We start from the raw sequence: 14,672 nt of genomic DNA on the forward strand, positions 1-14,672 counted from the left end.
AAGTTAATAGTTCAGCAAACTCTGAAGAGTTTCTCTCTTTGCCAAATACTTCCTAGACTATTTTCTGTTGTGGCCTGCCAGTGGCCAGTGGAGCTGGCAGCAGATTCGGACAGTGAGAAGGTTGGGGAGGAACATGGGCCAGTCCTGGAGTCTGGGGAAGGGCTCTGTGTCGGAGGCAGAGAAGGGGTCAGGACCATATGCCAGTTATTAGCTGCCTTTGGAGTCAGACATTAATGAGGCAGATGAACAGCTGGAGCCTGTTCCCAGTATGCACATGTGCAGAGTTGTCAGACTAAGGGAACAGCTAAAGAACAGAGGTTGACTTGGGAGTAAGGCCATAGGTGAAAGATGAATGGCCTTCCCAAAGGAAATAGGAGCGAAAGGGAGTGGAGTTTGCAGGAGACAATTAGTTTGCTTAATTGGCTCGTGACTCTCCAAGACTCCTTGCCAGGTTTTGCAGATATCAGCCTGGCAGCTCCAAGCCAGATAAGGTCTGTGACTGTAAATCCTCCCTTGAAAGACTTTGCTGGATGTGAATGAGCAGAATTCACAGTAAATTAATAAAAGGTTTTTTTTGTCGGGACAAGGAGTTTGCTTCATGCTTTCAGTCAGAACATTTTCATTCGGTTACAGCTTTTGAGAGATCAGTGCTTTGGGAACCCAGATGCAGTTTGCTTAAAAGCCAGAACTGGACTGCGGAGGGGAGGAGGATGGGTGGGGTGAAAGACCCTTAAAAGGAGAAGATATCATTTGAACTAATCTTACCAGGGACATTCTCAATGTGGAAGGGCCTCTGGAGGATGTGACCACATCCTCTTCGCAAGCCACAGATGTGCTTAAACCCCAAGGGATTCTGTATGGTGTATATACAGGTCCCCATATCAACCCCCCATAACCACTGACAGCCTCCCATTCCTATGCAATGCATTTGAGTATGGAACAATGCGTATCCTTTCAACAGCTTTGCTCCAGCTCACGTCAGCGCCGAAGCCCAGCAGGGTGAGATAATCAGTCAATTGTTTCTGGAGTACAAGCCTCAAACCAGATCCTGAAGTGCCTTTGGGCAGGACGGGGTTGGGGTCTGGGGAAACACTCTGGAAATGCCAGGATATGCTTCAGTCTGTCACCCCCACCCCCCAAATAGGGGGGAGGGGTAGAGGTCCTTCTTTCTATCTACTCTGGCAGAAGCTAGTTTCCAAAAGACGGTGAGGTTATTATTATTATTTTTGAATGAATGTAATGCAAAAAAAAAAAAAAGAGGAAAAAGAAATAAAAATAACCACTCCATTTAAAACTGGTTGTTGTTTTGTTTCTGGTTCATTTCTCCCAGTGGCACAACATGGACAAAGCCTTCATTGTGGATCAAAATCTTCTGGATGAACAATTCATCCTGGTGACTAACCAAGCGATGGGAGCTTCCTGCCTCGCTCTCGCCACCCTGAAATGTCAGACCCGGTTCCTGAATGAATGAGTCCAGATGACGGCTAGGTTGGGCCTGGAGTGCCTCGAACAGAAAAGCCTGTGCTCCTCCCTGCCCCTCCTTCGCTCTCCCAACAGCACAGGGGGAATCAGTTGGCCTTGAGGAAAAGGCACTCTGCTCATGTTCAGATTTTTGCAGAACTCTGCAGTCTTGTTGAAGACTCAGTTCAATGGAAAAAGAATAGAAAAGAGGGGGGGGGATCCAACAAAGATTTTCTGGATCTCAGAAACGAGGCATCACTTGGTGCAGTGGTGGGTTCCGGATCCTGTCGTAATCAGGGACGTGCAGTCAGGGGAGGCAGGGGAGGCACAGCCTCACCACTGTCATCATGAAAAGAAAAAAATGTAAAAGGAAAAAGGCAAGAGCTGAGGTCAGGCTGAGCTAGTTGCTGCCAGAGTCACCATGGATGACTCTGCTTAGTGCTTAACTGTTTAAAAAAGCCTCTAAAAAAGCGCCCTCTACAGGAGGCGGCAGGAGAACGACGTGCCTCATCTAGTCTGACTTTATGATCACTCGAGCAGAGCTAAGCAACGGTTAAAAGCCTAAAAATTCCTGACGTAGATGAGGCACGTCGTTCTCCTGCCTCCTGTAGAGGGTGTTTTTTTTTAGAGGCTTTTTTAAACAGTTAAGCAGAGTCATCCACATGGTGACTCTGGCAGCAACTAGCTCAGCCTGACCTCAGCTCTTGCCTTTTTCCTTTTACATTTTTTTTCTTTTCATGATGACAGGCAAGAGCAGAGTTGAAATCCTCTCTGAAACAGGTGGAAAAGGTACGTGTGGGTCGGAGGGAGGGGGAGGAATTCAAACTTCATCCTACTGGTGCAACTTTGTGTGTGTGTGTGTGTGTGTGTGTTTGAGAGAGGGGGGAGGGAGCATATTGAGACAGTTCTTTAGTCTATGCACTATGTAACACTCTAATACTATGCCTTTTGGTCTTCTGAAATTTTAATTATCCAATCATAAGCAAAAACAATCTTTTCAGAAGAATGAATTTCCACTTCTACTTACACCTGCCAGCCAAAATGCTGCTAGTGGTATTGCTAACATGGGCTGAGGAGGAAAACCTAAATTTTCTGAATCCTGGTGCAACTTTATGTGTGTGTGTGTGTATGTGTGTGTGTGTTTGAGAGAGGGGGGAGGGAGTGAGAGGGAGGAAGGAGGGGAAGGGAGAAGAAAAAGAAAAAGAAGAAAGGAAACCTATTTAGCAAAGGAGGAAAACAAATGCTGTCGTTTTAAATTGGAACTGAGCATGCCTGGCTGTGGAATTCTGTGGAAGTCCACAAGTCTAAAAAAATTGCTGCCTCACCAGCCATAAAACTCACCACACATCACGGTGTGCTGCGACGGGGCCGGGCGTCCACCATGGGCACGCATGCTGCGCACATATGCGCACCACCACCCTGCGACGCTCCAGCTGCTCAGCAGAGGTCACACAGGCACCATGCACTGGGTGTGTGTGCACAAATGGGCCAGTTAGCTTAAATACAGGTAACGAACGAGGGCGGGAGGGATGGGCCCTCCAAAGCACCGTTCTGGTGCAGTGGCCCCTGCTCCCAGCAGCCACTGGTACGCTTGTACTGGGGCGCACTGGCCGGAACCCACTACTGGCTTGGTGGTGTGCTTTTCACTTGGCTGCTGTTAATCAGAGTAGGGTGATAGAATCAAATCTAGTCCAGGATCTTGTGGCTAACCCTGGCGGTATCCTGTCTCCTACTATACATAGCCAGAAGCCTCCTGGGAAGCTCACAAACAGGGGGCAGAGATTACAGGTAGTCCTCAACTTATGACCACAGTTGAGCCCAATGTTTAAGTTGCTAAGCGAGATAGCTGTTAAGGTGAATTCTACAACTTTTCTTGCCACCCTTGTTAAGTGAATCAGATCAGTGTTAAGTTTGTTAGGTGAATTTGGTTTTCCCATTGACTTTACTTATCAGAAGATCAAAAAAGGTGATCGCAGAATCCCGGGACATTGCAACCGTCATAAATATGAGCCAGCTGCTAAGCATCCAAATTTTGATCATGTGGCCAAGGGGATGGTGCAATGGTCATAAGTGTGAAAAACGGCCATAAATCACTTTTTTCAGTGTTCTAGCTTTGAATGGTCAGCAAACAAATGATTGTAAGTCGAGCACTACCTGTAATCAATTATTATTTCCTAATAATTATTGTTGCACATAACTTGTGAGAAATACCTTATGCTGTTTAAGACAGAGCAACAATTTCTCCTCCTCCATTTTCAAAGCACCTAAAACCTAAGGCCATTTGAACACCCGAGACTGAAAAATCCTGTAAATATGCTTCTTTCTGTTGCGAAAAAAAAATCAAAATCAAAATAAATAGCCCTTTGCTACCTGATAAATAAAGTCTGCTGAATGAAGGCAGGCAGAGGTAGACTTTTTCAATACAGGGAGGTTTCATTTCGCTAACACAGGAGTTTTGGAAGGTCCATTTACTAACTCCACAATTGGTCTAACTCATTACAATCTTAGAATAACAGAGTTGGAAGGGACCTTGTAGGTCATCTAGTCCAACCCCCTGCTTAAGCTGGAGACCCTATATCCGGGATGGCGAACCTATGGCACGTGTGCCACAGGTGGGACATGGAGCCATTCATCAAGGCACACAAGGCGTTGCCCTGTCAGCTGGCCAGCGTCCATGAGCGCGCTGGCCAGCTGTGTTCAGCCTTTTTAAAAGCCATTTTTTGCCCTCCCCAGGCTCCAGAGGCTTTATAGGAGCCTGGGGAGGGTGAAAAGAGCCCCCCCCGCCCTCCTGGAGGACCTCCAGAAGCTTCAGGAGCTTCCCTGAAGCCTCCAGAGGGCAAAGAAATGGGCAGACCAAAAGTTCGTGAACGGACTTCCGTTTTGCTCGTAGGGTCGGCCTAAGCCCTGTGGAGGCTTCAGGGACCTTCAGGAGGCTTTCCTGAAGCCTCCAGAGGACTAAATACTACCCTACGAGCCAACCAGAAGTGATGTACATTCGTTTTTAGTCCTCTGGAGGCTTCAGGGAAGCCTCCTGAAGGTCCATGAAGCCTCCGCAGGGCTTAAACCGACCCTACGAGCAAACCAGAAGTGACTTCAGGGAAGCCAGAAGCCTCCAGAGGGCCTCTGGTGGGGGGAGGGGGAAGCATGCAAAAATGGGGGGGAGCACCGCACATGTGCACTGGGGGTCACGCGTTGCATTATGGGTGCAGCACACTTGCGCATGACCCCCCTGTGCTCCCCCTTTATGGCACAAAAGCCAAAAAAGGTTCACCATTGCTGCCCTATATCATTTCTAGCAAGTGGTTGTCCAGTCTCTTCTTGAAAGCCTCCAGTGATGAAGCTCCCACAACTTCCGAAGGCAACTTCTGTTCCATTGGTTGATTGTTCTCACTATCAGAAAATTTCTCCTTATTTCTAGGTTGAATCTCCTTGTTTCCATCCATTATTCCTTGTCTGGCCTTCAGGTGGTTTGGAAAATAGGTTGACCCCCTGCTCTCTGTGGCAGCCCCTCAAATATTGGAAGACTGCACTCATGTCTCCCCTCTTCATTAGACTAGCCATGCCCAGTTCCTTTAACTGTTCTTCACATGCTTTAGCCTCCGGGCCCCCAATAATCTCTGCTGCTCTTCTCTGCACTCTTTCTGGAGTCTCAACATCTTTTTTATAGTGTGGTGACCGAAACTGGATGCAGTATTCCAAGTATGGTCTTACTAAGGCTTTATAGAGTAGTATTAGGACCTCACTTGATCTTGATTCAGTCCCTCTGTTAATGCAATTGCACTGGCTTTTTTGGCTGCTGCCACACACTGTTAGCTCATATTTAGCTGGTTGTCCACTAAGACTCCAATATCCCTCTCCCGGTTCCTGTAGCACTAACTTTAAGCAGTTTAGATTATTCCTAATCTTAAGCATAGGCTATCTGTAATTTCTTAGTCCCATATTTGTTTTGTATATAGTCAATCCATTTTTTCCAGTCTTGTTTATATCTCTCATTTGAATGGTCTTTAAGATATGCCGATATTTTAGCCATCTCGGCTAGGTTTGTAACTTTCAAAGTCCATTCTTGAGTTGTAGGCAAGTCTTCCTTCTTCCAGTATTGCGCCACCAACAGTCTTGCTGCCGTTATTAAGTGCAGAACCAAATTAGTCTCTACCGCTGTAAATTCAGTACATATACCTTTACTTTTGTCTACGTTGGATTTCATTTTGTTAGATAGGACTAAAAACGGCCCTACGAGCAAACCGGAAGTCACTTCCAGTTTGCTCCTAGGGTTGTTTTTAGTCCTGCGGAGGCTTCAGGGAAGCCTCCTGAAGGTCCATGAAGCCTCCGCAGGGCTTAAACCAACTGCGAGATCCATCTGACTCTTAAGCCTATCATCTAAGGCAGGGGTGTCAAACTTGTGACCCATGAGATGGATGCGTCACACGTTGGCCATGCCCACCCCCAGTTTAGCGAAGGGGGGGGGGAAAGTCGTGATAGGTCACGTTACTACAATATGGCGTGCAAGTTTGACACTCCTGATCTAGGGTGTTGGCTGTTCCAGGCAGCTTAGTGTCGTTTGCAAATTGGATGAGTTCCATTTCTATTCCCTCATCCAGTATTTGCAATATTTGCAAATTTCACTTGCAAACAGCGGGGCAGCCCACGAATGGCAGGAAATCATAAGCAGGGATGGAAAGAATCAGCCCTGCCCAGTGCTTATCCCTGGAGGTAGACTTTCTCCAGTCATGCGGTTTCCATTCAAACGGATGGACGCAAACCCACTTTCCTGAAAAATTGGTAGGAAAACTCCAGCATTTTTTCAGCAGCTCAGGCATGGACCTGAAGCCAAAATCAAGCTCAGACAAACCAAACATTACTTCCCAAGCTAAGAAAGACACAAATTGAGCAAAGGCGAGACGGCTGTTTCTGAAGTCGCTGGTGGAGGGGACATTTTGGGAAGAATGAGCAAGGTCACCTTGTTATCTGTCTGACACACACACACCATTTTTTTTTCTGGTTGCCTGTGACTTTGCATGTTAGGGGAATCCAGCTGCTGTTCCCTGGGGTGTAAACCAGATTATCAAGCTAAGCTGCAAGGCCTATATACACCCTACACCAGAGACGGCTAACCTTTTCCGGACCGAGTGCCCAAAGCGTGCTTGCCTGAGCTCCCCAAATGCAATGCACGCGCCCCCCCCCCCCCGTGCATGCGGGGGGGGGGGCGTGCATGCATGCACACACAAGCCCCTTGGACATTGAAAGTCACAAACTTAGCCGAGATGGCTAAAATATCGGCACATCTTAAAGATCACTCAAATGAGAGATATAAACGAGACTGGAAAAAATGGATTGACTATATACAAAATGAATACGGGACCAAGAAATTCCAGTTAGCCTATGCTTAAGATCAGAAATGGATTAAATTGTTTAAAGTTAGTTCAGCAAGAAGAAGCTAAGCTCAATGCAGAATGTCATTAATTTCTTTATTTCTTTTTCTTTTTTTTTCAATAGATTTTAGACTGTGTTTGTTAAAAATCCATACCGTGTACGGGTTCTGGGAAGTCGGGGGGGGGGGAAGGAGGGGGGGGTAGGGGGTAGGGGGGGTAGGGGGGAGGGAGGGAGGGGCACAAAGCCAAAAAAATTGTACTTCAATGTTTTAATGATTGACGAATGATGAAACATTTGTGTTTTAAAAGAAATAAAACCTTTGATAGAGAGAGGTGGGAGGGAGCATATTGAGACAGTTCTTTAGTTTATGCACTATGTAACACTCTAATACTATGCCTTTGGGTCTTCTGAAATTTTAACTATCCAATCATAAGCAAAAAGAATGTTTTCAGTAGAAAAAAAATATTATTGTCCTTTATATATCATATAAGTAGTACTCTATTTCATAACAGAAAAAATAAAAAAGACAAAAAATAAAAAGTTATTACACACACAAGCCCCCCCCACATGCATGCACGATCCCTGCACATGCACGCACGCCCCCTCCCGCATGCATGCACGGACCACCTGCACACCCCATGCCCCCATGCGGCAGAGACCCGAAGAGCAGCTGGGCAACAGGAGGCACGCACGCTCGCGCGGGAGACCTAAATTGGGGCGACAGCTCGCTTGCCATCAGAGAGGGCACTGTGTGCCTCCCACCTCTGGCACACCTGCCATAAGTTCGTCATCACGGCCCTGCATTCTTAGCCAGTTTTTTTTTTTTGTCTAGGTTCACGCAACCCCTAAAATAACCAAGTCAGCTGCTAGGCTTGTACAAGCCTGCAAACCTTCAAAAGTAAACAAGGCAGAGTCATCGTTACCTATATTGAGTAACCTACATGCAGGGCCAGTTCTTAATGGAACTGATTAAGGCTTCTCTGTGAGCAAAGCCCTTCCAGTCCCATTTCTTTAGGTGCTGCCTGGAGTTCAGCAAGCTCGGATGAGCCCAACGATATCTCTGGCTTTGACAAATCCAGCCTAGTCTATCAGGACAGTGTTCGCATGTCCTTTCCTTCCGCTTCTCTCACTGCCGTTTCCGCTTAAAGAATCACGTTCAACTCAAGAGAAGTAACAGCTCCACTAAAGCCTTCATTGATCCCGTTTCCCACCTTAAGCGCTGCAAGAAGAGACTGAAGAACTAGGAAGAACATTTTGCCTCGATAGCAATAGCAATAGCAGATTTTTATATACCGCTTCATAGGGCTTTCAGCCCTCTCTAAGCGGTTTACAGAGTCAGCATATTGCCCCCAACAACAATCCGGGTCCTCATTTTACCCACCTCGGAAGGATGGAAGGCTGAGTCAACCCTGAGCCGGTGAGATTTGAACCGCTGAACTGCTGATCTAGCAGTCAGCTGAAGTGGCCTGCAGTACTGCACTCTACCCACTGCGCCACCTCGATAACGACACGCTGAAAATACCTGCAGAAAAGGGCCCAGAAATCTCTTCTCTTCCCCCCCCCCCAAAGAACGATGCGGAACGCAGGGAGTTCTCAGCTTACGACTGGAATTTTGGTTGCTAAGTAAGTCAGTTGTTAAGTGAGTTGCACCCAATTCTATGATTTTTTTTTTGCTGTAGTTGTTAAGCTGCAGTTGTTAAGTGAATCACGTTCATCTCACTGTTAAGCAAATCTGGCTCCCTCTGCCCCATGGACTCTGCTTGTCAGAGGTGGCTGGGAAGGTCACAAATAGCAACCCCATGACCCTGGGATGCTGCAACCGTCACAAATACACAACATTTGCCAAGTGGCTGGACTTTGATCGTGTGGCCACGGGGATGCTGCAAGGGTCGTAAGTGTGAGTCGTAAGTCACTTTTTTCAGCCCCATTGTAATTTCAAATGGCCACTAAATGAACAGCAATAAGAGAAGGACCAGAGGTGGGATTCAGATGGTTCGGACCGGTTCATGCAAACTGGTAGTTCTGGCGATCAGTTAGCTCCGCCCATCCTCCTCCGCGCTAGTCTGCACGTGCTCAGCGAACCGGTTGTTACACTGGTTGAATCCCACCACTGATGAGGACTACCGGCAGTAGCTCCTGAGTGTTAAGAAAAGCATTCCTAACACAGATGGGAAACAGCTGAAGTGTGGAAGCAACAGCCTGCCACCCCTCCCTTCCCCCCAAATTCACTAAAGCTCTTCAGGTTGGGTAGCCCAGTGGTGAAATTCAATTTTTTTAAACTACTGGTTCTGTGGGCGTGGCTTGGTGGGCGTGGCAAGGGAAGGATACTGTAAAATCCCCATTCCCTCCCTACTCCTGGGGGAAGGATATTGCAAAATCTCCATCCCCACCCTACTCTGGGGCCAGCCAGAGGTGGTATTTACCGGTTTTCCAAACTACTCAAAATTTCTGCTACCGGTTCTCCAGGACCTGTCAGAACCTGCTGAATTTCACCCCTGGGGTAGACCCCTTGAATGGGGATACTATATAATAATACAATAATACAATAGCAGAGTTGGAAGGGACCTTGGAGGTCTTCTAGTCCAACCCCCTGCCTAGGCAGGAAACCCTATACCGTTTCAGACAAATGGCTATCCAACATCTTCTTAAAGGCTTCCAGTGTTGGGCCAATTACCTCAAATAGACCGATTAGATCCCACAGATTAGGCCTCCTCCGAATTCCATCCGCCGGCCAATGCCGGCTGGCGACTACCCGGAGGAGAGCCTTCTCTGTGGCTGCTCCGACCCTCTGGAACGAGCTCCCCGTGGAGATTCGAACCCTCACCACCCTCCAGGCCTTCCGCAAAGCCCTTAAAACCTGGCTGTTCCAACAGGCCTGGGGCTAAAGAGCTTTTGCCCCCCCCCCTCGAATGGTATGGTTGTTGTGTGCTTTTAAATTGTGTATTGTTTTGTTTGTCTTTTTATCCCTTATCTGTATCCCCTTCCCTGACTTGGATTGTGAGCCGCCCTGAGTCCCCTCCGGGGAAAAGGGCGGCATATAAGTGCAATAAATTCAATTCAATTCAAATTCAATTCAATTCAATTCACAACTTCTGGAGCCAAGTTGTTCCACTGATTAATTGTTCTAACTGTCAGGAAATTTCTCCTCAGTTCTAAGTTGCTTCTCTCCTTGATTAGTTTCCACCCATTGCTTCTTGTTCTACCCTCAGGTACTTTAGTCTGGATCTTCTCACCATACAGGGGATTGAACCTTTGGGTCTCAATGGCACCTTCCAATACACTGGTTCTAAAATTGTGTTCCAGATAAGGCAGCAGATGCTCGGAGGTATGTATGTGAATGGAGGACACCCCCCCCCCTCTCCCACACCTCCCTCATGAGCGCAAGAGAGCAGCTCCATTTAATCTCCATCCCACTCACTCACCAGGGGAGGGAAAGCAAATTTGGCAAACCCTCCCTCCCGACTTTTGTTTTGAATTCCACCCCACTTTGTTTGCTTTAATTGTTCCTGACCCCATTGGGGAAGATACTTTCGGAATCTGGAACTCTCCTATAAATAGCTGTTGATGCGGCTGGAAGGGACTTGGGAGAGAACAAGATGTGAGTGTGTGGTTTGTGCGAGATGGCGGAATCTCACAATGGACTGAGGTTATCTTTCTCCCCTTTGGGAGACAATCTCCCTCCCACATACCATGGTCAAACTTAAAACGGAGTGCAGAAGAGGGAAACACCCCCCCCCCAACACACAAATCTATGTTGCCAAGAATCATAAACATTCTCGAAAGTACTGTAATGTAATGCATCTGAAACATCCCTTTTTACCCAATTAGAGACAGATTTATTTCCTTACTTAAATGCTGATTTATTGTTTTGCTTGGAGGGCAACCTTCCTGCCCCCTTTTCAAGTTCTGGAAAGCCTTAAAAGACAAAATGCCTGCAGGAAGCTTCAGAAGACGAAGACAGCTGCTCTTTCCCACTGCATGTTTCCAGATAGAGTGACTTTGCAGTGGGAGGTTCCATTTAATACTAAAAAAAACACATAGAAGACGATCTGATCGAAGATACCTTATTCATTCTACAACTGATTTGCTCCTATACCGGCAGAGGGATCTAACAAACTTTAGGTTTGTTAGAACAATTTACTTTACCATTTACTTGTCCAGAAAATGGAATTTTAAACGGAAGAACACTTTCCTCTTTTCAAGACAACAGGATACCTGTTCTCATCCAACGGAGAGCCAACCTGCAACTTTTCCCCCTGGCCGACAGGATATTTGAGATTACTTTAAAAGAGAGAGAAACGTATCCACGAAGAACAGGTTTAACTGCTAAGGGGAAGTTCTTTGCGGAGAATCTGTGAGTCCTGGAACACAAAGGGGAGGATTTGCTACCAGAAAGATTTAACTATCTACTGCTAAAAAAAGGAAAAAAAATATTGAGTTAGGTGTTAGTTTGTCCTTCTTCAAGCTCATCCTTATGGAACCTCTGAACCAGGAGCGCATAGGACCCAGAGAAATCCTCCCCCCCCACCCACAAATCCTCTTACCAGAGCGGATGGGCCACAGTAAACCTCCTCTGGAGACGAAGGTTGGGGATCACGCTCATTTTCTCGGAGTGGACAACAGGTGAGCTGCCGGTCTTGGAGGATGGGGAAACTCCCGGGGAGTTGTGTAGCTTGGAGCAGGAGGAGAGCATTCCCACTTACATCACGGCTGCTGTTCCACAGAGGCAGAGAACTCAAGCAGTTGCCCCCACCACAGCCACCACTTGCCACCGCCCCTAAGGCTCCGCGCGAAGCCAAGGATGGTAGCTGATGGCCGAAAGGCTAAATTAGACTCTGGAGCTGGAGATGCCCAACGCGGTGCGGAAACAGGGGCCCAAAAGGACACCGTCACTGTCACAGAAGGAAGCCCAGCTGGGACCCATCCTCTTTGCAAGAAGCAAGCTCTTCTCTCTCTGGTTCCTCCACCTCTGCTGTCCTGGCTTGTTTGCTCTCCGTGTCCAGAGATGTGACAGCCTCCACAACATTAGACGTCCCGGCCCCGAAGGAGCTCACCATCCTCTGATTTGGTGGCCCCTTGAAGGGACCCCAGCCATTATTCAAGCCCAAAGCAAGACGCACACAGGCACTATCCCATCCGCTCTGCTCTAGGGAACTTTCTGCTGTCGCTTCACCCCCAGCCGGGAAGCTAAACAAATGGCTTGGCGTGGATCCAGCTGACAGCAGGGCCAAGTTTCTCTCGTCACTGTCTCCAGCAAGGGTAAGCCAGGGACAAGGAGCAAGAGGCTTGTCCCATAACTCACCTGCAGCTCCTTCTAGCTCCCTCCCTTAAACGCTTAGGCCATCCTCAGGTAGACAGCTTGGGTCTGCTCGGGTCAGCCCCTCTAAGACAGCTGAGCCCTTCCCAGAAGCTCAAATGCAAAAAGACTTTTGCCTTTACAGAGCTGCCTTCCAGAACAGCACAAGCTATTGGAAAAGGCCACACTAAACCCTCGGGAAAGCCACAATTCCTGCAGGGCACAGAAGGCCCGGAAAACCTAAACCGGTTGTGTTCAAACCTGCCCAGCAGTCCTCGCAGTGATGCGGTGAGTCCAATTACACTGATAGTTGATCACCTCTGCTAGCCCGCCCTCCGGCCTCCGGTGAGTCCGATTTCACTGACAGCTGATCACCTCTGCCAACTCGCCCTCCCGGGGGCCTCGGTCTCCCAAACCCGTCTGGCAAATGTAAACATTTGCTCTGACCTTTTGCTGCTGCTCCGGGCTGCTTGCAAATAGCCGTCTAATGCAAGAACGGCGGCGGTGGCGATGCGAAAAGCAAAAAAATGAGCTAACAGTGATGAAGATGGGACAGCCGATTGCCCCCGGGGAATCTCTTGTCATTTGCTAACTTTGGCACAGTTTGTGTGGCAGGAAGGTGCGTGGGTGGGGAGGGCGCGCATGTAACTTGATCTAGGCTATTAGCATATGGCGCTTCCCATCTTTTCCAGAACGAAGTCTTCTGACAGGCAAACAGCTTGCTGGACTCACTCTTGGTCAGAGAGCAGCAATCCTTTCTTTCAGTGCAGAGGCTGACGCTGGGATGGACTGCCTGCGAAACATGTGATGCGCCACCGAACTAAAAGTAGACAAGAACAGCTGCGGATTCGTTTCCAGTTGGAGGGATGGGTGGCCTCCTGGGACAACACCCCTGGGGCCAGGTGGTATCATCATCTTGGGAAGAGCCAAGGTGGCGCAGTGGTTAAATGCAGCACTGCAGGCTACTGCTAGATCAGCAGGTCAGCGGTTCAAATCTCACCGGCTCAGGGTTGACTCAGCCTTCCATCCTTCCGAGGTGGGTAAAATGAGGACCCAGATTGTTGGGGGCAATATGCTGACTCTCTGTAAACCGCTTAGAGAGGCCTGAAAGGCCTATGAAGCGGTATATAAGTCTACTGCTATTGCTATTGCTATCTAAATCAGTGGTAGTCAACCTGGTCCCTGCTGCCCACTAGTGGGCGTTCCAGCTTTTATGGTGGACGGTAGGCGGTTTGCTGTAACTCTGCTTTATAAATTTTATAAAGTAAATTTACTTCCCTACTTTATAAGTCACCATTACTGTGGAACCGGTGGGCAGTTAGAAAATTTTACTACTAACAGAGATATAAAGTGGGCGGTAGGTATAAAAAGGTTGACTACCCCTGCCAATTACCTCCACTAGACCGATTAGATCCCACAGATTAGGCCTCCTCCGAATTCCATCCGCCGGCCAGTGTAGACTGGCGACTACCTGCAGGAGAGCCTTCTCTGTGGCTGCTCCGACCCTCTGGAACGAACTCCCCGTGGAGATTCGAACCCTCACCACCCTCCAGGCCTTCCGCAAAGCCCTTAAAACCTGGCTGTTCCGACAGGCCTGGGGCTAAAGAATTGTTGCCCCCGTCTCAAATGGTATGACTGTTGTGTGTTTTAAATTATGTATTGTTTTGTGTCGTTTTAATTTTTTGTTTGTATCCCCCCTTCCCTGGTTTGAGTTGTGAGCCGCCATGAGTCCCCTTCAGGGGAAAAGGGCGGCATATAAATAAAATAAACGTTCAAACAAACATTCAAACATCTAGATGGAATCCTTCCCTAGCAGCATTTTTCCACAAAGAGCAAGAATGGAAGAACGAGAGCCACTTTGGAGTAGTGGTTAAAGGCACCAGGCTATAAACCCCAGGAGGCTGTGAGTTTTCATCCTGCCTTAGGGAGAAATTCAGCTGGGCGACCTTGGACCACTCAGCCTCTCTAAGTCCTAGGAAGAAGGGCTGAAAAAGACACTTCTTGGTTCTGAAAGCCATTTCTGGGGGTGGGGGGAATGACAAAAAATCTGCAGGAATTTGTCCAGGCAATCATAAGGCTAGGATAACTTGAAGGCACCTGTGCCACCAAAAGCAGACCAGTTTCCTTCTTCAAACCCACCTCATTTCTATGTGCAGAGAGAAAACAATGACTTGGTGGATCTACCCCACCGTGGCTAGATTGTTCTGGTTACAAATTAAAAGAGAGAGAGGAGTCTGCTTGGGAAGGAGAAACAGGCTATGATGGGTGAAGCAAGTAGGTCTTCTCCATGGTCACCCTGTTAAATCTCTCAGCAGGTGGGGCTTGGGGGAACTTCATTCATGCCTCAGTGGGTCATGTGGGGAGATTGCACAGGGAAGTGGTCACCAGCCAGTGGTCCGCGAGAATATTTTGGTGGTCTGCAGAAAAATTATTTGAATTTTTTTATATTGCACTAGATACTATTTATCTTTTTTTTAAAAAATCATATTAGTGGTCCACAGGATTTAAAATTATGAATTTAGTGCCCCTGAAGTCTGAAGGTTGG

At 47.8% G+C, this 14,672-nt stretch overlaps 1 protein-coding gene and 1 long non-coding RNA gene across 2 annotated transcripts in view; one reads left to right on the top strand and one right to left on the bottom strand.

Annotated features, from left to right (window-relative positions):
* The window catches only part of PDE4C (phosphodiesterase 4C), a 65,753-nt gene extending 53,779 nt beyond the window's left edge, over positions 1–11,974 (bottom strand). Inside the window, exon 1 of the mRNA XM_087702135.1 lies at positions 11,376–11,974. Within this exon, the coding sequence (XP_087558261.1) occupies positions 11,376–11,524 (149 nt within the window). The 5' untranslated portion in view covers positions 11,525–11,974. The remainder of the gene's footprint in view (positions 1–11,375) is intronic.
* Positions 11,975–11,980: 6 nt separating this feature from the next.
* On the top strand, positions 11,981–13,038 carry LOC148049807 (uncharacterized). The gene is made up of 3 exons (XR_015695134.1): positions 11,981–12,090; positions 12,273–12,472; positions 12,820–13,038. It is a non-coding gene; the product is annotated as an uncharacterized LOC148049807 (long non-coding RNA).
* The last annotated feature ends 1,634 nt before the right edge of the window (positions 13,039–14,672 follow it).

This window comes from Thamnophis sirtalis, unplaced genomic scaffold (assembly GCF_051295495.1).
Source record: "Thamnophis sirtalis isolate CommonGarterSnake01/CBP01778 unplaced genomic scaffold, rThaSir2_p1.2 scaffold_1, whole genome shotgun sequence".
Taxonomy (NCBI): domain Eukaryota; kingdom Metazoa; phylum Chordata; class Lepidosauria; order Squamata; family Natricidae; genus Thamnophis; species Thamnophis sirtalis.